The following is a 25142-nucleotide window of genomic DNA, read 5'->3' on the forward strand; positions in this document are numbered from 1 at the left end:
GGAGGATTAGCCTATTGAGCTGCGGCACCGGCCTATAATCTTATCACAAGATAGGATAAAGTAAAAGCGGGAAATGTGTCAGTTTACCATCTTCCCAGATTTTCTGAGCTTCAGTCCAAAAAGCAATATTTGGTTCTTCTAAATGAAAAAGGGCCCAGGATTTTGAGCGAAAATTTGGACCATGAAAACAAGCCAGTGTCATATGATTTCCATGTAAGCTCATTGATCCTCCAAACTGCATTCCATCTTCTGGTAATGGAATCTGAAATAAGGATATGTGGCATCCTGATACCACCTTTAATACTCCAGGCCAGTGTCGATGATGAGCTGCATCCAGCACTGCAAGGAAAAGAAAACACCACCACAGCTATTTATCCTGAAGTGAGCTTTATGAACATGTTTATGGGATAGAAAGGCAGCAGGTGGCTACTTTATACACCTAGGTGACTCAGAGAATAGATGAAAACAATGCACTGCACCTGGCTTACATGAAGCACTAGCTAAAAGTTGCTGCTTGAGGATAGAGCTAAGGAAAAGTGGTAACTTGATTATTATTAAATAATAATTACAACTACCACTTTTGTAGTGCTTAAGGATTTACAAAGTACTTATATGAAATTTTACATAATTCTCATAATAAATTCCATAAACTGGGTATTTCATCGTGACTCTTTCAAATAAAAAAGCAGAACAGAAGAGTTATGACCTAGATCGCCTTATTTTAAGTAACTACTTCAAGTGAGGTCAGAGGATCAGCAGCATCAGTATTATCCAGGAGTGTGTCAGAAATATATACTCTTAAGTCCACCCCATACCTATTGTATCAGAATCTGCATTTTAATAATATCTCCAGATGTTTCAGATACATGTTAGTTTTAAAAGCGCTAATAAAACATACAATTCACATTTATATTTCCCATTTAGTCTAGTAATGCCTTGTCTGTTTTCTACACTTCTCGTATCAGATCCATCTAATGATCATGCATTGTATTTAGTGGGTATTTTTTTTAATCTAAAACAATAACCTAAACTCATTCAATTTTTTTGTGTGTGACAAGATGTTTTCTGAAGAATCTAAGCAAGGTGTTTTGGGGAATATACCTTAATTGGTATATGCCTGAAACTAATTCTAGGTTAAAAGAAATACAGGGACTAGAGGAACAAAGTAAATGACACCACAAGAAAGCAACTGAAAAAAAAAAAATCTGGAAAGTAAGATATTCTACAGGACAACTGGCCAGGTCTTTTCAATAAGTCAGGTCATCTAATGGGATTTCGATATTTTGTGGAAAAATGGAATTGAAAGGTTATTTTAAAAAAATGAAATCCACACATGTTTTTTCATAATACACATTTTCATGAATTTTTTGAAGACTATACAAAACAGGAACTATATTAGAGAGTAAGGAACAAAAAAAACACATTTAAAACATTAAAAACAAATTTAATACTGGAAATACATGCATTGGTTTGGACAGCCATTTTGATTTATCTTTTCTTAAAGTATTCCTTTTTAAAGCATCACACTATTATGTGAACAATATACCATGAATAGTTAAGAATGGAAATAAGGAAGCCATTGGAATACCATTATCATTGTTACATAAATAGTTATATTACCACTGTAAGGAGGCCACTGCAAGAGTCTAGGCAAGAGATGTTGGTGGATTTAATGAGGATGTTAGAGATAAAAGTGGGGAGAAGTAGTTGCATAGCTTTATAATAATTTACTGTCACAGAAGGAATACATATGCATTGAATAAAAGCTAAAGTACTAGCAAGCAAAAAATTTAAACATCCCCTTCCACCCAGAAATCATCACTGTGAACCCTTTAGAACATATACTTCCAGATTTTTTTACATCTGTATTTGTGTGTATGTAAATCTATATACATATATATATAAAATACACATTTCATGAAAAGGTAAATCAAAATGGTATCATATCTGTTCAACAAAACTCTCCAGAAGCTACCCATTGTATTAACAATCCTATGTTTGAATTGATGTCCAGCATTTGCCTCCTTGCTCATTCTGCTTAAGCTACAATGGCCCCATAACAATCCTCAAACAAGCCAGATCTGTTCTTGCTGTGAAAACTTTGGACTCCTCAGTGCACCCCCCACCCCCATGCCTGGAACTCTTTCTCCCCAGATCTTAACATTCCCACCAAAATGTCACTCCTTTGAAAAGGCTTCCCTGATCACTTTCTAAAGTAGCTATTATTCTTCCACTGCTTTGTTCTTGTCCTCAGCACTTCTCTCTACATGAAATTATCTTACGTATTTAGGTAGTAAGTTAATTATGGTTTGTCTCTTTTGTTAGAATTGAAACTTCATGAGGGTAGGGACTTTTTCCACCACTCTCTCTCTTATACCCAGAATAGTGCCTAATAACATGATTATTGCTTAATACTAAATTAGTGAAAATAATCTGCCTAATAACACAGCAAATCTAAACTCAGATTCTGACTTTGTAGTTCATGCTGTAAACCAGAACATGTTACTGTCATACACAGTGTTCAAGGCCATGGAGTGGATATGGGGGCAGATGAGTTGTGGCAAGGAGTGGGGTGATAAATGATGACTTCTCCAGTGATAACCTCTAATTCTCATAGCAGTAGTATTTTAGGTCCTTTGCTGAGTAACTGGGACATGGAATCTATAGGCTATCTTGTATGACATACCAATTATTATTTTAAATGTTCTAAATTAAAATGTAATAGACTTATTGAAAGAAAAGGCAAATATAAAGGCTAAATTCTATTTCTTACATTGTTCTTGTGAACTCTTCTCTAGGTTGTTAGTCATTGTTTTTGGTGGAAGATAAGGAACTGGTCCCCAGGTAGACAGAGCTCGTTTGCTGGTATCAAACTGTTGGGTGAAAAATTCCTGGAGCTTCATTCCTATTTTTATCAGATCTGGTGTGGTTGATCTTGATATCATTACTTGGAAAATATCCCACTTCAAATCTCCATGGACAAAAATCTCACTAGAGCATAAAAAAAATCTTTATCATATATCTTACAGACGAGACCAAAAAATTATAAGAAAAATTCTCTTCCCCACTGAACTTTTTCATTCATATACATTCATATTTTAACTCATATTAATTTATAATAAAAGATAATTTTGCAGGAAAAATGAACTACTTATGCTTTATCACTAGATGGTAGAAAATATTTTAAAAGCAGTTATGTAAAACGTTCAAAGTAATGTCTTAATAAATACCTTTTATCAGTTATGCTTGAATCCAGTGTATTATATAAGTTTACTTTCCATTCATCCTGAAGCTTAAGATCAGCATTACTGAAGATACCCATGAGGATACTTGAGCCCATGTAATCAACACGAGCTTCAGTAGAGCCCATTGTAATCTGAATTTTGTGACTGGGTTGCTGATTTGGGTGTTCAGAAATATGAGCTAAAACAGAAACAATAATTACTATTCACAGAAATGTCTATGGGAAAAACTCATCAAAAACCCCTTTTCAATATAATTTTTGAAGATATGCTAGATCAGTTGTAAAATTTAACGTACCAACCATCTCCAAAGCATTGACATCTATGGTCCCTCCAACTACTCCTCCTTTAGAATCTAACTGTGATCTTCCCAGACCAACAGACATGCTAATCTCTCGGTCCCGATTACTTCCCACTGATAGACGGCCCTGGCTCTTCAAACCACTAGTTGTCCAACTAAAAAAAGAAAAAGGTGTTATTAATTAGATATATGGCTTCCAATGTGATGAATTGAAAAAATGAATTAGATTATTTAAATAAAAGATCAAGACTGACAAGAAGTTAACATACTTCATATAAAAACTGTGTAGTCAATGTCTGAATTGTTAACATTGATGATGGTTTCTTCCTGCCTAGAATATCACTGTTTTTCTTCTACTGCTCCCACTTTTTGGAAAATGTATTTTGTGCTGTTTTATATTGCTATATCTTTAGAGTTAAGCTATTTTCAGGACAAAACAATTTACATCTCTCATTCACTGTCTTTACAATTTCAAGCATTTCAGCATTAAAAAAGGTTTTCAATTACTCTAGTACAACATAAGAAAATTACAAATAGTGATTAGATGTATTTTCTTTGTATCTGAGTAGCTTACGTTGTATTTCCCATTACATTACTCATATTCATTTGAACATTCAGTTGCTTCAAGTTGATAGCAAACACGACAAGTGTTTCCCATGGGGTCCCTTGTTGGCTCGCTGCTTTGTTTGATTTGTTAACAGGAGTTGATGTTTTTGAAAGTGAATCTAAAAAGGAAAAATTCATATACATATTCATTCACCTAAATGGCAAGCCAATAACAAAGCAAAAGCTACTCTATAATCCAAAAGATAAAAATATGATATTTTTTCTATTAAAACAATGTTTAAAAATTGTCATATTGCTAAAATTACCATTAACATTTAATGATTATTTAGTGCTGGCAATCTTACTTCTTGAAAGGTTTCTCTTGGTGTGCATGCCACATGGCAGCACATGTTACTTATTTTCTTTCTTAAAATATTTGAGAGAGAGAATGTGAGCATACTCCCAACATCTGGTTCTCTCTCCAAATACTAGCAAGATCCAGGGCTGAGTCAGGCTGAACTCAATCAGATTTCCCATGACAGTGGCAGGGAATCAAATCCTTGAGCCATCACCTACTGCCACCCAGGGTGTGAATTAGCAGGAAGCTGGAAACTGGAGTGGGGCTGGGACTTGAACCCAGGCACACTTCTATGGGATGTAGACATGCCAGCTGGTGTCTTAACCTGCTTCTCTTAGGATTTCCTTAAGAAAGGAGAAAATCCATAAGGTACTGCTTCCAAATAGAGGATTTTAAAATGTAGAGGTTACCTGGGGTGCCTGTATTCTGAGTTTTTATGGACTCAATGTATAAACTAAACCCTGCGTTTGCTCATTATGTATTTTATCTTGTAACAGAACTCTATCATTCATTTTTATACACTGAGGCCAAGGCAAAGGCCAAGAACACAAAAGAGTTCAAAAATTGCTGACTGAATAAAACAATGACTGAATAAACACAGACTCTTTCGGTACTTTAACAACATTGTAGGTATTTTTCTAAAAACAACTGAACCTAAAAACAACTAAACCTAGTAGATCATGATGACAATATGCTAATTCCTCTGCCCCTCTCCTTTTGCAAAGCTGGTAGTCATCTGGTTGTCACCTCTTCTGGCAATACTTGAAATATTTATTATTTCTGTTTTTTGCTTTTTCTGGCCTCTCATAAAATCCTCAACAGTGTATTTCCCTATAGCTGGGATAAAAATCTGGGAATGAATAACATTTTGGTCTTGGAAACACAGTAGTATTTTTATCTTGCAAACAATAGTATCACCTCTTCGAGGAACTGATGAGTCAGACACACTCCTTGATCGTATGGAAGCTGGGGATTTTAGGCTCTGCGCTGCTGTCCCCGGTGACATGGTACTGTTTGTCATATGCTCGTTGAACACATTAGGTGACTGAGGCATATGTGTGAAGGAGGCTGATTGACTTGGCTGCTCCCAGGTCCTGCAATAAGCTTTTCTTGATGATTCAGGGGAAAGGTGTTGGTTTACTCCTTCAATGGAATCAGGTGTTCCTGGACCAGATGCTAGTAGAAAAGTTAGAAAAGCAAAAACAAAAGTGAAAGGTAACATTACCATGTTATAAAATAATTCCACCTAGACACCATTTCTAGTCAGATTGCACATTGTTTCTAGCTGTCTATTTGGCAACAGTATGGCAATTTACAATTTTCAAGGAACACTCCAGTATTTTATTTAATTCTCATGAAAACTCCATGAGAGTATATTGGTTAATGTTACCATTTTACATGTAAGAGAACAGACCCAGTACTAGAAATTATAATATTTTCCACTGGGTCATGCTGACTCTACTTTTCACTTTCACAATTCTCTCTAGTACACAATACTACAATAGTATCTAAGATACTATTGTATTGTTCAACTTAACCAAGTAAAAAAATTTTGTGTTATCAATCATGGATCTTGCCACTATTAAGCAAAATTAAAAGCAAACTAATTATGTAAGAAGCTCACTTGGCAAATTTATAGTTTGGTCTCCGAGAAATAAACGTCTTGCAATACTTCTCCTGTACCAGGCTCTTGGAAATGCCAGAATTTCACTGAGTCGGCGCATATCATATTTAAAGGAAGCAGAACCTATATCACAAACAGCTGACAAATATAAATAAAATTTGTTAGAACTTAAAACAGATTTCTAAAATGTTTAATATTTTCACATGGTAGGTGTAAGACATAATACTGTGGAACTGAATTACACTTCTGTTGCAATTCATGAAATATCAAATAACATATTATGATTACAGAAATAGCACAGTCTAACAAAGTTTCAATTCTGTTTTTGAGTTGATGGCAAGCTGGAATCCCATCATCTCTTTATTATGAAATTCTTGGGTTTGAATGATCGATCTCATAGGCAGCTCTCAAAGCTCTTATCAAATATGGAAAATGTAGCAGGAAGATCAGATGGGACACAGACTTCAAAAGGAGTTGCAATTCAAAGAGCTATGGCTTTCAGACAATAAGCATTCTGAAGCCCTTCTCCTGGGATTCTGCTCTAAGCTTTCTTATGTTCCTGCTTTATGTACTCTTCTATTCCTGTATCATAAGTTCAGTAGGGTTCATGAGACAACTCCCAAAGCTAAAGTTTCTGCTTCAGCTTGAGCTCACAGCCACACCTATGAGCCAACTGACTCAGCCTCTTCCAGCTAAATGACCTAATGACAGTTCTTCATTTTCTTCATTATATTTATCTAAGTTAATAATTTCACTGCTCCTTTATTCATCTTATCTAAAATTCTGGGGCATTTTTATCTCCTCTGCTGCCCTTCCATAACTTGTCCTCAAGCTTATGGATTCTCTTACATCCTTTTTTTTTTTTTTTTTAAAGATTGATTTATTGGGGTCAGCACTGTGGTATAGTGGGTAAAGCCACAGTCTGCAGTGCCGGCATCCCATATGGGCACCAGTTCAAGTCCCAGCTGCTCCACTTCTGATCCAGCTCTCTGCTATGCCCTGGGAAAACAGCAGAAGATGGCCCAAGTCCTTGGGCCCCTGCACCCATGTGGGAGACCTGGAGGAAGCTCCTGGCTTCAGATTGGCAAAGTTCCAGCTGTTGCAGCCAACTGGGGAGTGAACCAGTAGATGGAAGACCATTCTCTCTCTCTCTCTCTTTCTCTCTCTCTCTTTCTCTCTCTCTGCTTCTCTGCCTCTCTGTAACTCTGACTTTCAAATCTTTTTTAAAAGATTGATTTGATTTATTTATTTGAAAGTGTTACAGCAAGAGAGGGGGAGAGAGAGTTATCTTCCCTCTGCTGGTTCACTCCCCAAATGGCTACAATGGTCAGGGCTGGGCCAGGCCAAAGCCAGGAGCTTCTTCTGGGTCTCCCATGTGGGTGCAGGGGCCAAAGTACTTGGGCCATCTTTTGCTGCCTTCCCAGGCCCATTAGCAGAGAGCTGAATTGGAAGAGGAGCAGCCAGGACATAAACCAGCGTCCACATGAGATGCTGGCACTGCAGACAGCAGCTTACCCTCTACACCACAATGCTGGCCACTGACATCGCTCTCAGAACCATTTCCTTGGGCCAGTGCTGTGGCATAGGAGGTAAAGCTGCCACCTGCAATGTCAACATCCCATGTGGGCACCAGTTCGAGTCCTGGGTGCTCCACTTCCAATCCAGTGCTCAGCTATGGCCTGGGAAAGCAGTGGAAGATGGCCCAAGTGCTTGAGCCCATGTACCCCTGTGGGAGACCCAGAAGAGGTTCCAGGTTCCTGGCTTCGAATCAGCATAGCTCTGGCTGTTGCAGCCATTTGGGTAGTGAACTAGCGGATGGAAGACCTCTCTTTCTCTGCTTCTGTCTCTCTGTGACTCTGCCTTTCAAATAAATAAATCTTTAAAAAAAAAAAACCATTCCCTTTTATCCTTTTTTAATATAATAATTAAGTCCTTCATTGATTATTGTTGGATCTATTAAAGCAGTCTACTCAAGCATCTTTTCTCTCCTATATCCTATCTCTCTAAAAAACCAGTTTGAAGTATCCTTAATATCTAATGGTTTGTCATCAGCCAAAGGATAAGAACCTGGATTCTACACACTTGCACTTAAATTCCTCTACAGGCTGGTCCTGATCGACTTCTTCAGCTTTTCCAACAGCCCCACCTACTTTTGTACAACCAATTACATGTCCTGTTATACCCTAAGCTTCAGTCACAGTTAATCAAGGTATGATCCAAAAGCACATGAGTGATGCTCATGGTGTCATGGAATATTATGTTGCTACCTTCAAGAATATTCCTACTTAATTTTCAAGATCTGGTCCAAACACCGTTTACTTGTGAAGCCTTTTCTAATATATAAAGATAGAATTTATTGTTTCACCCCCTTTATATAAACTCCCATGATAGTATTGTCATTTATTTGTCTACACATAAGACCTTGCTTTATTCATGCCTGCTCTCCTCAGTCACCCGGCAGAGTACCTGACAAAAGTACACTGTAAAACATAGTCTAATACAGGTTACTAAATGACTATGAGGTTAAAGTGAACATACTATATGAAGTTACCTTAAAAAGTCTGTTGGAAAAATGAGTTTTAAAAGATTATTTTTTAACACTAAAAGCCTTAAAATCTATGCATGATTTTTTTCATAATACGCTTTTCATGAATTTTTGGAAAATTTTATATTCATGGATTTCAAAATTTTTACAGCAAAATAAATATCTTTCAAATCCATTTTCCATAATTTTTAAAAATTACAAAAGTTTTAACTCAGTATGTTGAATTTTTTAAAATGTTTAAATAAGTAATGTAATTGTTAATAAGTTTTTTGCTCACTGTTACATAGCTAGTTCTTAATTTTTTTTTTTTTTTTTTTTGACAGGCAGAGTGGACAGTAGGAGAGAGAGACCGAGAGAAAGGTCTTCCTTTGCTGTTGGTTCACCCTCCAATGGCCGCCGCGGCCAGTGCGCTGCGGCCGGCGTACCGCGCTGATCCGATGGCAGGAGCCAGGTACTTCTCCTGGTCTCCCATGGGGTGCAGGGCCCAAGCACTTGGGCCATCCTCCACTGCACTCCCTGGCCACAGTAGAGAGCTGGCCTGGAAGAGGGGCAACCGGGACAGAATCCGGTGCCCCGACTGGGACTAGAACCCGGTGTGCCGGCGCCGCAAGGCGGAGGATTAGCCTAGTGAGCCGTGGCGCCGGCTACATAGCTAGTTCTTACGGTATTAACAGACACCACAAAACTCAAGATCTGTATTAAGCAGAAATTTTTAACATCAATCATCCCTTTTTAAAAGGGGCACTTTAAAAGGTCAAACAAAGTCAGAAGTGTTATTAATTCATGGTGGAGAAGAAGTAAGAAAAGAAGTAATTCAATTAGCTGTGTTCTAGCCTTTTGGTGACACATCTATTTATCTAGAAACCATATTTCTAACATTGACTACTTGGACTGACAAAGCACAGTAAGCTGTACTGTCATTCTTCTACTTTAAATCAACTTATCACCAAAAAGTTAAGGGAAACTAATATTTAAACACTGTTAAAGAGACCATTATTTGGGCCGGCGCCGCGGCTCACTAGGCTAATCCTCTGCCTAGCGGCGCCGGCACACTGGGTTCTAGTCCCGGTCAGGGCGCCGGATTCTGTCCCGGTTGCCCCTCTTCCAGGCCAGCTCTCTGCTGTGGCCAGGGAGTGCAGTGGAGGATGGCCCAGGTGCTTGGGCCCTGCACCCCATGGGAGACCAGGAAAAGCACCTGGCTCCTGGCTCCTGCCATCGGATCAGCACAGTGCGCCGGCCGCAGCGCGCTGGCCGCGGCGGCCATTGGAGGGTGAACCAATGGCAAAGGAAGACCTTTCTCTCTGTATCTCTCTCTCACTGTCCACTCTGCCTGTCAAAAAATAAAAAATAAAAAAAATAAAAAAAAGAGACCATTATTTAATTCAGGAAAATAATATTTTAAAAATTTATTACCAGATATATTTATTAATGTAGTGTCCATTTTGTTTGTAGACTTGCTCACAGCCTGACTTTCAAAAAATGAGGCGCCTCCAGAACGCCTTATTCGAGACAAACTCACTTTTACAAATTCAAGGTTTATACTAAGAGAGTCTTTTCGACCAGTGACTGAAGTGGGCTCTTCATCCACATTCCCTAAAAGAACAAAACAAAGATTGCCACAACAATAAACACATATACATATATATAACTACACATATATATAACTACACATATATATAACATATATATATGTTACATACACATATATATAACTACTTTGATGAAAATTATCCAATGCACTGTAATAAGCCATCAATTAAAATCAATTAAATGAAGTAAAAATTTCAGCAGAATATCTAATGACCATTAGCATTCCTAGGTTTAAGCTCATAAACATAACTGATAATTTTTACAGCCCTTCTCCAACAACAACAAAAAAGCTGGAATTATTATATAATCTGTGTCGTCTTTGTTATTGTCTAAATATAGTGAATGGATATTCATTACTAACAAGATATTATATATTTTTAGTGGTTTATCTGCATGTTAAAATGCTAATGAAATTCAGTGTTCACTAAATAATTGACTTAAACCATAGTTTTGTTTTAAACTTAAAAACATGACCTATGCACTTTAATATTTTATTTTATAGAATATAATTTCTTACACAAATTCACTAAGACATTTAAACATTTAAGTAACAAATAACCTTTGATATTCAAAGATGACTGTGCTATGTATATCAGTTAGAATATATTTTGTTTTTAAATTCTTAAACAATTAACTTACCTGAATTCCTTATTTCATATTTGTATTTATTATGAAGAGATATCGTAGGTATTACCAAAGGGAAAAGGTTTTTCATTTTTAAAGATTTATTGATTTTACTTGAAAGTCAAAGTGAGAGAGAGAGAGAGATGTCTTCCATCCACTGATTCACTCCTTAAATGACCACACTGGCCGGAGCTGGGCTGATCCAAAGCTAGGAGCCAGGAGCTTCTTGCAGGTCTCCCATTTGGGTGCAGGGGCCCAAGGGCTTGGGCCATCTACTAGGGCTTTTCCTGGCCACAGCAGAGACCTGGATTGGAAGTGGAGTGGCTGGGAATTGAACCTGCACCCATATGGGATGCCAGCACTGCAGGCAGTGGCTTTACCTGCTATGCCACAGTGCTGGCCCCGAAACATAAAGTTTTGAACTTGTTATATCTCTATTATTAAAGGTATTATGGTGGCAGGCGCCGTGGCTCACTAGGCTAATCCTCCGCCTGCGGCGCCAGCACACCGGGTTCTAGTCTCACTTGGGGCGCTGGATTCTGTCCCGGTTGCCCCTCTTCCAGCCCAGCTCTCTGCTGTTGCCTGGGAAGGCAGTGGAGGGTGGCCCAAGTGCTTGGGCCCTGCACCCGCATGGGAGACCAGGAGGAAGCACCTGGCTCCTGGCTCCTGGCTCCTGGCTTTTTTGGGGGGTGAACCAACAGAAGGAAGACCTTTCTCTCTCTCTAACTCTGCCTGTCAAAAAAAAAAAAAAAAAAAAAAAGGTGTTATGGTTTAACAAAAGAAACCATGAAAAGTGTGAGAAAGCTTGAAATAATCAAACAAATTTGAAAAGACATGTATCTGTGAAATATACCTAGTCCTCCTGATCCAGGGGTGAGGGCAGAAACAGCAGTTTTTTGTTTCCCTGCTCCGTATGGATGAAATACATAAAGGGAAAAGTCAGACATGCATGCGGTAAAGCTCAGGCCAGATGAACTGCTGCTGGCACTGGTCAGATCCGACTGACTACTACTATGTCGACTTCTGCCAAGAGGGCTGCCCAACCCCGATGGACCTGCAGTGAACACAAGATACCCAAATTATTTATAAACCACAAGAAAGTTCTACAAGTCAGCCACTAATACAAGGGCACTTCAAAAATGTCACAAGAAACAGAATTAAAAATTAACTTTATTTTGGTTCAAAAACTTTGAAATCGATGCATAGTTTTCTCATGATGCATATTGTCCATGAACTTTTTGAAGATCTCAATTATGTTCTCAAAAACAGGACTTCAAAATAAAATGGAAACAAACATAAATGGATCAACATATTTAAATCCTTAAAATTGAAAACTGAAATAAACACAGGTATATTTCCCAATTTACTGTAAACCCACGTTAAATACTCTGTTTAACTTTAATTATTTATATACATTTGGCCTACTACCTGGTTTCACATTTCTTTTCTGCTTTGCAAAATAGTTGGTGTTTAAGCAAAAGAAGAAGAATATAAGATAAAAATATCCCTATCGTAGCTGGAGGCCACATTTCAGTAGTAATAGTGAATGTAGTGCGAGGTATGCAAATTCAGAACATATTTCTCTAAAGAGCCAAGTGTCTTAATTGGTAACATTTACCAATGATGAACAGGTTAATTTCAAATATGCTTTAAACATAAATATGAGATCATCTTACTAGAGCAGTATATTATTTTGATGATTCTAAAATGTATCTCCAGACCAGATCTTTAGATTTACATATTATAACTGCCTACTTGACCATCTAATAGAATGAGTCTTAGGCATTTTAAGATTATTATGTCTGAACTGAACCCTGGTCTTATCCCCTGAATCTACTTTTCTTCCAGTTGTTCCTTATCTGTGGTTAATGACACTTCTATGCAAATAGCTCAATGAGAAACTTGGGAATTATTTGTTATCTGCTATGGTTTACGTGTAGCTTGAGTGTCCCTCAAGGTTTTATGTGTTGAAATTTAACCTCCAATGTGAGGCATTAAGGAGTTGGAATCTTAATCTAACTATGATGTCTAGAGGTGGCCCCTTTGTGAAGTGATTAGAATTCCATAAGGTCATTAGAGTGGAGCCTCTATGATTGAATCCTGGAGGCACTGTAAGAGGGACACACCACACAGACACACAGTTGCATCCCATGTCTCTTGTCATATGAGGCCCTGTGCTACCTCAGGACTCTGCCAGAGAGAAGACTATTACCAGAGCCCAAACCAGTGAAGCCCACCCAATCTTGGACTCTGAACCTCTAGAATCATGAGCCAAAATAAACCTGCTGTCTTCATCAAATAGCCTGCTTCAAGTATTTTGTTGTAGTAATGAAAAACTGATTAATACTTTATCCTTCCCACTCCTGACTTGTCTTGCAGTTTATCACCATATCATGTCTATATCTCATATAAACTGTTTAGTTCCCTCTGTTTCACTACTACTATTCTAGCATAATCAATTATCAACTCTGGCTGCACTACTGAAATGACCAACGGCGCTCTCTGCTTCTTTCCAGTCTAAACAATTGCCACACTGAAACTAGACTGGTGTTCTTAAAGTGTAAGTGAGAATCACGTTCACTAATCTGCTTAATCTTTCACTGGCTTGCCCACATCAGCTGTTTCCTTCCCCACATGATTTGGCTCTTACTCATCTCTCTAAGCCTTTCCTATGCCAGACTACCCTCTGCTAATCATGCTTCACATGCACTGGTTTTTCTTTTTTCCCTAAAGTTTTCAAACTCGTTCCTGCATCATGGATTTTTGTATTCTACAAATGGAATGTACATGTCCCCAGTTTTCCGCTTGGCTAACTCATACCCACCCACTTCACATTTCCACTTAAAATACGCTATTTTGCTTGGTTATTATTTTTAAAAATTAATTTTAAGTTCCACATTAGAAGGACTATGTCTGTTAGCTAAGTTCATTACTGCATATCTAAACCCTAGCAGTGACCCAGACCATGTCAACATTCAGTGATGGTCCTTTGGAAGAATGGACATTGTTACAACCTGTAATATTTTATTTTTCATCATCATTCCTTTGTGAATTTATGATGATAAAATAAGGATTGTTTTATATTTTTTGGTTACTTTCTAAAAAATCATAAAATGTAGTCACACTCAAAATAGAGTTGCTCATGTCACATTCCCTTCATGACATATTCCTAGCACAGTACATACATACATATATATGTATATATATATAATTCAAGTAGTAATAATTGTAACATGTTTTAATTAAGAAAAAGGTGAAATAGGAATGGGCAATGTAAATTAATTTAGTAATATCCCATTTTACTCCATCACATAGACAAGAGATTAAAAATACACTAAAGAGTACAGTGAACTTGGAGCTGATAAAGGCATAGAAATCTTGTAGTCTTAATAGACAACAAAATCTTTGAAATACTTTAAAAATGTTCATATTCTCAAATGGCCAAATTCAACTTTCAAGAATATAAACTAAGAATATCTTTGTTTATAATATTATATACAAAGATGTACATTTCAGAATTATTGAATTGAAAAAGCCCACAAAAATTCCAGAGAATCTCAAAAATATAAAATGATGGAATATCATATAGCCATTAAAATTATTTGAGATACATATTTAATAGTTTGTGAAACTACCTATGATATTTAAAAACTTTTTAAAGTTACACAGAAAAGTCGATTTGAATTATGCATAGTGATTACTGTAGGATAGGAAGGGTAGGGGTTATCATGAGTACCATAGGATATTAAGGAGCATCCCTGGTCTTCCCATTTAGCTGTCGGTTGTAGGCTTTCACTGTGACAATCAGGACTTTCTCAACATTGTCAAATTTCTCCTTGGGACAAAATTGCCTCTAGATAAGAGTCACTGTTTTTATGATATTCTAGTCCTCTTACCAATTTTTGTTCAATTTAACCTGTTTCTTTAGAAGTATTCAATAAAATGTTTATCATTTGCATTTGTGATCTCTCTACAATTTTTAGGGAAAAAATGACCCTGAAACTTTAACATAACATAGAATATCTCATTAGGAAACCATCACTGTGTCTTAAAAACAAAATCTTTAATTAAACAGACATTTTAATTAGGTTACAAATTTTATCATTATAAAACATATATGCTATTTGATAAAATTTTAATTCAGTGGATAGGAAATACTTGTAAGATAGCAATATTTCTCTTCCATTTGCAACACTAATTACTCCTAAGTATAAAATCCAATTTATCACAAAATAAAAATGCAGTTTATCACATTCAAAAGTACTTGCATGTATAGATTATTATATAACAGTTATGTCACAGTGCTGGTAGTATGTACATTCAAGCTCAAAGTAAAATGCCAACTAAATGCTACTCAAAGATATAAACTAAAAGGTACTCAACATACAAAATATACTCAAAACTTTAGCCCATTACAGAATTTTTCCATATATACTCTAATTCTTAAATACCTTAAATAGTCTCCTTTCCTAATTTATTTAAAAATATTAAAATTTTTATTTAAAAATAATATTTGGCTTTATACCAGAGGAGGAAAAAAATGTTTGTATACCTGGTATTCCAGTTTTGCTAGTAGAAGTCTTTGTTCCACTCTGAGTGGCGCTACCCCCAGGGGATAAACTTTCTACAGGGTATGTAGTCCCTAAAGTTTCCAGCTCTCCTCGGTTTGAAGAAAACACCAAGTCCAGAGATGGCAGCTTTAGCATGCACTCTACTCTTGATACCGGTAAACAGCTAAACTTGATCTGTGAGGGCTAAAAAGAGCAGAAAGCCAAAAACAGTTCTCTAAGAACTAATGGTTAAAAAAATAGTATATAATAAAATATTATATTATATATAAATATTATATTACAAAGGTTTCATTTTCATTTTAGTCCACATACACCAAATTTATCACATTTACTCAACTGACAGTTAAAAAGCTTTTGTGTTCAATGTCCCAGATTTTTCTTTTTTTCCCATAATTAAGTAGACTTTATCTCAGGATGCAAGGATAGTTCCACATAATCAGATCAACCAACATAATACAACACATCCACAGAAAGAAAGATAGAAAACCATATGCTAATTTCACAGATCTACAGAATATTTGATGAAGTTCAACGTTCCTTCAAGATAAAATCCCTCAAGAATTACAAATAGAAAGCACAAATTTTGGGGTTGATGTGGCACAACAGATTAAACCACTGCTTGTAATACCAATGTCTCATATCAGTGCTGGTTCAAATCCAGGATGCTCTACTTCCTGCTAATTAGCTTTGGAAGGCAGTGGAAGATGGCTCAAGTACTTGAGTCCCTAACACCCATGTGGCAGACCAGGAGGCTGTATAGTTCCTGGCTTCAGCTATTTGGGGAGTGAACCAGCAGGTTGAAGTTCTCTCTTTCTCTCTCTCTCCCCCTCAGTCTCTCTGTTGCTATCACTCTGCCTTTCAAATAAAAATCTTTAAAAAAAAAAAAAAGAGCAAATATGTTAACACAATAATAACCATTTATGTCAGATCCATAGCCAATATTATTCTGAATGCAGAAAAAGCTAAAAAATATTTCTTCTAAAAGCTGGAACAAGACAAGAATGTTCGATTTCATCATTCCTGTTCAACATAGTTCTGAAACCAGCTAGAACAACTCAGTAAGAGAATGAAATAAAGAGCATTCAAGTAGGAAAGAAGGAATTCAAATTATTTGTGTTTCCAGATGACTTGATTTTACAGAGATTAAAAACCTAGATTTCAGTAAAAAAAAAAACCCTTTGAAATGATAAATGAGTTCAAAAATGAATTAATAAGTTCAATAAATGAGTTTCAGGATGCAAAATCAACCCTCAAAAATCATGAACATTTGTATACACTGATAATGAACTTTATGAAAACAAAAATGAAGAAAGCAACCCTGATCACAATAGCAACAAACAAAATAGCTAGGAATGAATTTAACCAAGGAAGTGAATGATCTGTACAATAATAATTACAAAAGACTGGTCAAAGTATTTGAAGAGGTAAGAAAATGGAAAGAAGTTTCATGGAATGGAAGAATTAATATTATTAAAATATTCTTAGTACTGGGCCGGTGCCGCGGCTCACTAGGCTAATCCTCCGCCTAGCGGCACCAGCACACCGGGTTCTAGTCCCGGTTGGGGCGCCGGATTCTGTCCCGGTTGCCCCTCTTCCAGGCCAGCTCTCTGCTGTGGCCCGGGAGTGCAGTGGAGGATGGCCCAGGTGCTTGGGCCCTGCACCCCATGGGAGACCAGGAAAAGCACCTGGCTCCTGGCTCCTGCCATCGGATCAGCGCGGTGCGCCGGCTGCAGCGCGCCGGCCGCGGCAGCCATTGGAGGGTGAACCAACGGCAAAGGAAGACCTTTCTCTCTGTCTCTCTCTCTCACTGTCCACTCTGCCTGTCAAAAAAAAAAAAATATATTCTTAGTACCAAAAGTAATCAACATATTCAGTGGAACTGAATATTTGATATTTCCCTGAACCAAAATGTTTTAACAAAATGGTATCATTTTTTAAAAGCTATATACTTGGGCCAGCACTGTGGCTCACTAGGCTAATCCTCCACCTGTAGCGCCAGCACTCCAGGTTCTAGTCCCGGTTTGGGTGCCAGATTCTGTCCCAGTTGCTCCTCTTCCAGTCCAGCTCTCTGCTGCGGCCCGGGAGTGCAGTGGAGGATGGCCCAAGTGCTTGAGCCCTGTACCCGCATGGGAGACCAGGAGGAAGCACCTGGCTCCTGGCTTCGGATTGGCACAGTGCACCGGCAGTAGCGGCCATTTGGGGGGTGAATTAATGGAAGGAAGACCTTTCTCTCTCTCTCTCTCTCTCTCTAACTCTGCCTGTCCAAAAAAAAAAAAAAAAAAAAAAAGCTACATACTTGAAGAGCCATCTCTGAGCAACAATTAGACATCTAGATATTTCAGAACCTTAAAAATAGTTGTGATTCTATTTTACTTGTTTATAATCAAGTCTTTTAGAAGAGTATTTTTGTTTACACTAAAATATTAAAAAATGTATTAGTGACAAAGGTTTTAAGGTTTTATAAACCCTCAAGCTCTCATACATTATGTGTTTTATCAGATTTTCAAAAAAGCTAGTACAGAACTCCAATATATCAGATTGAAGCTTTTTTTTTGTTCAATTTGCTATTACAGAAAATACCTGGAACAGATGATCATTAGAATTTTTTTATTCTTGATATTAAGATTTTAATTGAAGTGGAAACAAGCAGTTTTCAATCAACCCTAATAGATTCAGTCAGATGTTCCCAAAGGTTTACTGATAAGATGGTATTTTACAATAAAATATTAAATAAAACTATATAACTCATGGCAGAAATTCTAACAAAGGTACTACTGTGATTTTACATATCTCAATTAGGCTTTATAACTGATCAGAAGACAACTGTAATGGTAAAAAATAAAGGTACACTAATACGAAAGACATAAAGGTTTTTTTTTTTTTTTTGATAGATTTATTTATTTATTTGAAAGGCAGAGGTCCAGAGAGGCAGTAGCACAGAGAGAAAGAGAGAGATCTTCCATCCATTGGTTCACTCCCTAGATGGCTACAATGGCCAGAACTGCACTGATCTGAAGCCAGGAGCCAGGAGTTTCTTCTGGGTCTCCCATGTGGGTGCAGAGAGCCAGATCAGAGGAGGAGCAGCCAGGACTTGAACCACTGGCACTGCAGGTGGTAGCTTTACCTGCTATGCTACAGCATTGCCCCCAAGGGTTTTAATATAGGTACTGTTATGGGGCTGGTGTTGTGGCGTAAGAGATAAGGCTGTTGCCTGTGACACTAGCATCACATATAGGCGGGCTGGTATTTCAACTCAGCTCCCTGGTGATGGCCTGCAAAAAGTTAGCAGAGGAGGCCAGGTACTGGGGATTCTGCCACCCACACGGGAGACTTAGAGGATACTCCTGGCTCTGGCCTCGCCGTGGCCGAGCACTGGCTGCTGTGGCCATCTGGGGAGTGAACCAGCGAATGGAAGATCCCCCTCTCTCTCACTCTGTCTCTTCCTCTCTCTCTCTGGCTGTGTCTTTCAAATAAATAAATAAATCTTTAAAACTTGTTTTTAAATACACACACACACACACACATTGTTATTTTTGCTACAAAAGTATGGGATCTAAATTTTGAAACCAAAAGACCTATGAAACATCCTAGCAGAAAAGTGACTATACACACAAAATTATACATATATTTCCCAGAGATGCGAGCAGTCTGCAAGCTATCATGGACATGCTAAAGGTCCATGAAGCCAAGATAAAGAAAACTTGAAAGGAAAATAATGTTGAAATCTTTAAATAATTTAACAAAAATAATTTTTTCTAAAACAAAAAAGAATAAATGAAGTATATCACCTGAACTCGTACATAAACCACAACATCTACAGGGAAGGAAGAGTAAGCAGATGTTGAAGATGATACTAATGATGTTGTTGATTCTTCCATAGGATCTGGTATTTCAAAATGCCCCATATCTTCATCTTGTGAGCTGACAGCTGTTAAAAATATGTAATTTTAAGTTTTACTATTAGGTCAAGGGAGAGCTATTTATTAAATGATCTTTATCTCTTACATATACCATACAGGTATCAACAGCCAGAAATTTTGCTTCTCTAGTGCATCATTCTATACATCTTTTCCTATTCAACTTCTTGCTCATTCCCTCAAACTCAAATTCATCTGCTGCTATACCAAGTATTTTACCAAGAAAATAGTGATTATACCTTTTGCCTTTGAATCAGTTCCAATCTAAGAGACGCATGTAGGACTGAAGGGTGTTAATTTTGTCATTAACCAACTGTGGTCCTGAGAAAATCATGTAACCTCACTAGGACTTAGTTTCTCCATTTGTAAATGAGGATTAGATGATCTTCTAAGTTCTTTAGTTCTGTAATTCTTTTTATATTACAATTGAACACATTATACAATAATGTAAATAGAATTAAAAAATTCTTCTAAGGAGTAGGATCTCAAAATATACGTGATGGAAAAGTATAAGAAGAATGCTTACTTGTATAATTCCTTTCAATTGGTGTAATCGGGATAGTTTCCAGAGCCTTTTCCAGAAAGTCTAGTAGGCAGGGACTAATAACCATTTCTTCGGGCAATGACTGAAGTGCTACCCAGGCATACAACTTGGCTGTTTTTACTCCTCCACTTCCTTTTCCTTTGGCTAGAATATTTATAAATGTGATGTACAGTTAATGAAATTTAATAAAATGTTCCAATAAAGCATAAGACAATTTAGTAAGAAATCAGAATTATATAAGTCTAATCAGGTGAATCACCTTATAACTAATACCATATAAGAAAGCAATAAAAATAGGTTGATAGAAATAATACATTAATATTTGAATATAAAGATGATTATTGATGTATAATACAATGGTTACTCCTATTTGCTCTAGATTACAAATCTGGATCCAATTTTTCAAATTATAATTTGTAAAATCTCTCATTAGCATTCATACTTTCATCTATTTAAGAAGATACAAAGAACTCTAACAATATTTAGTGCAAGCAGACAACACATCATTCTTCTCAGGTAGTACATAGGCTAAGCTTACACATTTTTGTAATGCTTCCCTATGTGGAATGCCATCTTCCTTTTCTTCTAGTTATCCAAATTTGGCTTAGGTATATAACATTTACTAGTTATATAAAAACAGGAAAATGTTCAACTCCTTTGAGCCTTAATGGTCATCATTTATAAAATGGGATAATATCTGCCTTGTGCTTAATGGATATAGATGTATCTTTTCAATCAAAAAGTGATATATGGCCGGCGCCGCGGCTCACTAGGCTAATCCTCCGCCTAGCGGCGCCAGCACACTGGGTTCTAGTCCTGGTCGGGGCGCCGGATTCTGTCCCGGTTGCCCCTCTTCCAGGCCAGCTCTCTGCTGTGGCCCGGGAGTGCAGTGGAGGATGGCCCAGGTGCTTGGGCCCTGCACCCCATGGGAGACCAGGAAAAGCACCTGGCTCCTGGCTCCTGCCATCGGATCAGCGCGGTGCGCCGGCCGCAGCGCGCCGGCTGCGGCGGCCATTGGAGGGTGAACCAACGGCAAGGGAAGACCTTTCTCTCTGTCTCTCTCTCTCACTGTCCACTCTGCCTGTCAAAAAAAAAAAAAAAAGTGATATAAAAATATTAAGCATTATTGGGGTAGGCATTGTAGTGTGGCAACTTAAGCCACTGACCACAATGCCAGCATCCCATATGAGCGCTGATTCGAGTCCTAACTGCTCTACTTCTGATGCAGCTCCCTGCTAATGCACCCGGGGAAAGCAGCAGAATATGGCCTAAGTGCCTGGGCCCCTTCCAACCACGTGGGAGACCCAGCTGGAGTTCTAGGCTCCTGGCCATTGCGGCCTTTGAGAGTGACCAGTAGATGGAAGATCTCTCTCTCTCTTTCTATAACTCTGCCCTTCAAATAAATAAGTAAATTTCTACTGAAATATTACATTTTTCATCAGGTTTAATATTTTTAAAGACATATACATCAAGTTCTATCACATAAATGGTATTTTTTTTCAAATAATTGTTGTCTAGCCTGATATTCCTTTCATTGGAAATGCTACCATTTATGTAAGATATCACTCATGTACTGTGGCAGCCAGATTCTAAGACAGCTTCAAATATTCCTTTCCTCCTGGTATTCGTGCCCCTGTGCAGGTCCTTCTTACAATGACTTGAATGATCAGTAAGACACTGTGGGAGTGATGGTGTACAACTTTTGAGGCCAAGGCATAAATGATACTGTGCTTCATCTATACACATGTGGGTCACTTCTGTTGAGGGATGTCAATTGCCATGTTATGAAAACAAATCCACACAGGGTAGGACTGGGGCATCTACTAGCCAGCCACATGTTTGGGACATGGTGAAAGCAGATTTTTCAGTCCCAGTCAAGTACTTGGATGATGGCAGCCTTAGAAAATATATCAACTGCAACCTCATGAAAGACCATAGTTACATCTATCAAGCCAAACTGCTCCTGCATTTCTGATCAAAAACTGCTGTAGTGGAGGTTAGAAGCCACTAAGGTTTTAGTATTCTTTTATAAAATAACAGATAATAAAGAAATGTGATTAAACCCAATGTACTCTGTCTTAAATATGTAAGTTTGATGGTAAGCTTCCAAATTTTGACTACCTAAGTTACTCTTTTCTAAATGTACATTGACTTAAAATGCAATTAAGTAAACTATTTAGTATACCAGGCTTAATAACTGATATTCAAAAGTAACAGCAATTTGATAAACAGCCAAAAACAGTTGGCCCACGCTTCTACATAGGAATTTTGCATAGTCATTATTGACAAGCCTATGTCTTTTTTTGTAAACACATGAATCCGAAAGTCTCAATAGAGCAAGTAGGTGATGATTAATAATTCAGTTAAGAAAATAAATGTCAAAAAATAGAGTATATTCTTCAATACCTGAGGGAATAGGTGGGGGTTGGGGAGGAAGTAAGGTGTTAGTCTTGTTCTGGACAGTGCAAGGTAAAGGAGGAGAAGGAGGAGATGTTGCACTATCTTTCATACCATACAGCTTGGACTCTTTGGAAAGTGTTCTTGGCAAGGAAGATCCTCTGGAGGCATTAGGTGATTCGGTCTTTAAGGTCTTGGAATTGTAATGCAACTGTATTGAAACAAATAAGCTTTCAAAATTATATTGCACAGATGAGGAAAACTAAGAAATATAGAAAAATGTAGAAAGAATACGAGGGCAGGAATCAGAAGACTGAGTTCTAGCTTTTATAAGTTAACTTTGTGATCCTGGGAAGACTGTTTGCCTTTTCCATTTTTAAAATTAAATAGAGGCTAGTTTTCTGGTGCAGTAGGTTAAGCTGCTGCTTGTGGGACCACTGCCCCACATTGCAGTGTCAGTTTGGAGTCCCAGCTATTCCATTTCTGATCCAACTTCAGCTAATGAGTCTGGGAAGACAACTGAACATGGCCTAAGTACTTGGGACCCTGCCATTCATATGGGAGATCAAGACGGAGTTCCAGGCTCCTGGTTTTGGCCTGGCCCAGAACTGGCTGTTGTAGCCGTATGAGGAGTGAACCAGTGGATGGAAGATATTTCTCTCTTGTTCTGTGCTTTCTCTAGCTTTCAAATTAATAATTCTTAAAATAAAAAGTTAATTTCAGGTTCTCTTAAAAGTTCTTTCTAGCTTAATAGCCAAGAATTTTAAAATTCTAGTCTCTAAAGAAACAGTTGTTTAATGAATTTTCCCTAAAGTTTAGTGAGTATGCTTAAAATTTAATGTATAAAAATGAAAACGAACTTCTTTCTGCCAAGCTTTCATAGCAATTCCTATTTAAAGGAAGTGGCAACTTGCAATTTAGATGTTCTTATGTTCAGAATATGGCTATATTAGACAAAAAAAGGCAAAAAGGCTTATTTTTAATATAATCAGTAAAAGAACATATATGAGAAAAAATAAACACTACTACTAATAGTCTAATTTCTTAAACTACCCAGTTACATTTTTTTTACCTTTACGTCAACTCCAGGAATGTAAAATACTGTTGTCTCTAAGTCACTAGGCTTTGTCTGTAGAGATGATGGCACTTTCTTGCCAGTCATTAAATGGGTGGTGGAAGCATAATTAGTTTGAAACTTCTTCTTTTTTGAGGGAGAATCTTGATCTAAGCTCCTGGAACTTCGATCATAACTCCTATGAAGAGAAAAATATTTTATCTTTTTTAAAAGGACACACTTGTCTCATCTTTTATTTAAAAGCAAACTTTTATTTACACAGTAAGTGGAATGTAATACTTTATCTTAAAAATTTGGAAAAGTAAAGCTCATTAGTATCTCTAGTTATCCTAGCTAATGCTTTGCACAAGTGATAGCAATGCTGTTTGCCTCACAACAACATAGCGTAGTTATTCTCTCCTAAGGTCATGATCATTTCAACTGACCATATTAGATTGTACCATATGAAACTCTCCTATATATAGGTAAAGAACAGCTAAATATATCAATTGTTATGTATTATTACATTTCAATCAAAAATAAGCTAAAAGTCATTCTTTTTGTATCATCCTATTACATTTTTAAAGAGTTTGATATTTAAAGTTCCTTATTTTCTCTATTTTATAGAAGTTTCATTAGACAAAGAGACCATTTTAAGTTTCTTTTATAGTAGAAAAATTCAAACATAGAAAACCAACAGAATGATATGATGAGCCCCTATGTACCCACTAACCAACTCCAACAAGTGTCAGTAGCTGTATTATCTACATTTCCATCCACTAACATTTGTTTTACAGTTCACTTTTAGACTAGGAAAGAAAAGCAAAACCAAAAATGAAAAAAAATAATGTTAAACCTGCTTATGTTATCATTTACTTAATGATGAAAACAAATGGTAAAGTTGAAAATATATCTTGAATATATGCCTCAGCAGACTGTGCAACTATCTCCTGATCATTATTTCTTTATGAAATCATCAAAGTTATGAATAATCCAGATACCTCTGAGTGTTGCACTGTTCCTTGAAATAGAAACATGCCAATTCAAGGATAAAGACTGAGAAAGTCATGCTTGCTGGAAGGGGAAATCTAAAGATACAACTTTTAATTAACAAATTTCCACTCTAAATCAGATATCCATTTCTAGCAGCTGGAAAATACTCTGCACTTGTTTAAAGAAACTGTATATTATGTAAATAACCATTTGACCATTATAATTGTAATCATCTACTTTTTAAATTTGCACTTTGGTATTTGGAGAGGGAAAAGTTTATTATAATTCAGTGAGATAAGAATAGCATTTCTAACAGACAAAACTACATAAATTGTTTTTTAACCAATTTTCTTACCTTCTCAAACTTATATCATCATGTTCTTGTAAAAGGGTTGTTGGATGGAGTACACATTTCCCACTATCAATTTCAACTCGTATATCAAGTTCAAAGTCAATATTTCTCTCTGTAGCTGTGCCACTAAGACTTCGGTTGACAGGTGTAGTTGGCCAGCGTTCTGTAAATAGCTGATGAACAGCAGCAAAGCCTGTTGCTTTCTTACGAGATGTATGTCTACAGAAAGAACAATGGATCATTACATTGTAGTAAAATGAAAGTCTTTTTAACAAACTATTTTCCAACACGCTGTGTGAGAAATAGTTTGTAAGTAAATATTACTGTTTCATAAATTCATTCCTATTACTCAAGTAGTTCATAATAATTGGTTTTTCTTAAGTTTTTTTTTTTTTAATTTTTAAAGATCTGTTTTTTATTTATTTGAAAGGCAGAGTTACAGAAAGAGAGAAATCTTCCAACCACTGGTTCATTCCCTGTGGGG

General features: G+C 37.0%; 1 protein-coding gene across 18 annotated transcripts in view; it reads right to left on the bottom strand.

Annotated features, from left to right (window-relative positions):
• Nucleotides 1-25142, bottom strand: part of BLTP1 (bridge-like lipid transfer protein family member 1) — a 243901-nt gene that overhangs the window by 9883 nt on the left and 208876 nt on the right. For 15 of the 18 annotated variants that reach the window (XM_008267929.4, XM_070047636.1, XM_008267930.4 and 12 more), the window contains 15 exons: nt 24662-24877; nt 23332-23512; nt 22269-22470; nt 19845-20006; nt 19190-19329; nt 15383-15584; nt 11684-11884; nt 10030-10209; nt 6072-6209; nt 5366-5623; nt 4118-4268; nt 3541-3698; nt 3231-3423; nt 2774-2991; nt 88-339 (listed from right to left, as the gene is read on the bottom strand). In XM_008267929.4, coding sequence (XP_008266151.3) covers nt 88-339; nt 2774-2991; nt 3231-3423; nt 3541-3698; nt 4118-4268; nt 5366-5623; nt 6072-6209; nt 10030-10209; nt 11684-11884; nt 15383-15584; nt 19190-19329; nt 19845-20006; nt 22269-22470; nt 23332-23512; nt 24662-24877 — 2852 coding nt within the window. The remainder of the gene's footprint in view (nt 1-87; nt 340-2773; nt 2992-3230; nt 3424-3540; nt 3699-4117; nt 4269-5365; nt 5624-6071; nt 6210-10029; nt 10210-11683; nt 11885-15382; nt 15585-19189; nt 19330-19844; nt 20007-22268; nt 22471-23331; nt 23513-24661; nt 24878-25142) is intronic. The other 3 variants (XM_070047638.1, XM_070047637.1, XM_008267932.4) reach the window with 1 other exon arrangement.

This window comes from Oryctolagus cuniculus, chromosome 8 (genome assembly GCF_964237555.1).
Source record: "Oryctolagus cuniculus chromosome 8, mOryCun1.1, whole genome shotgun sequence".
NCBI lineage: Eukaryota > Metazoa > Chordata > Mammalia > Lagomorpha > Leporidae > Oryctolagus > Oryctolagus cuniculus.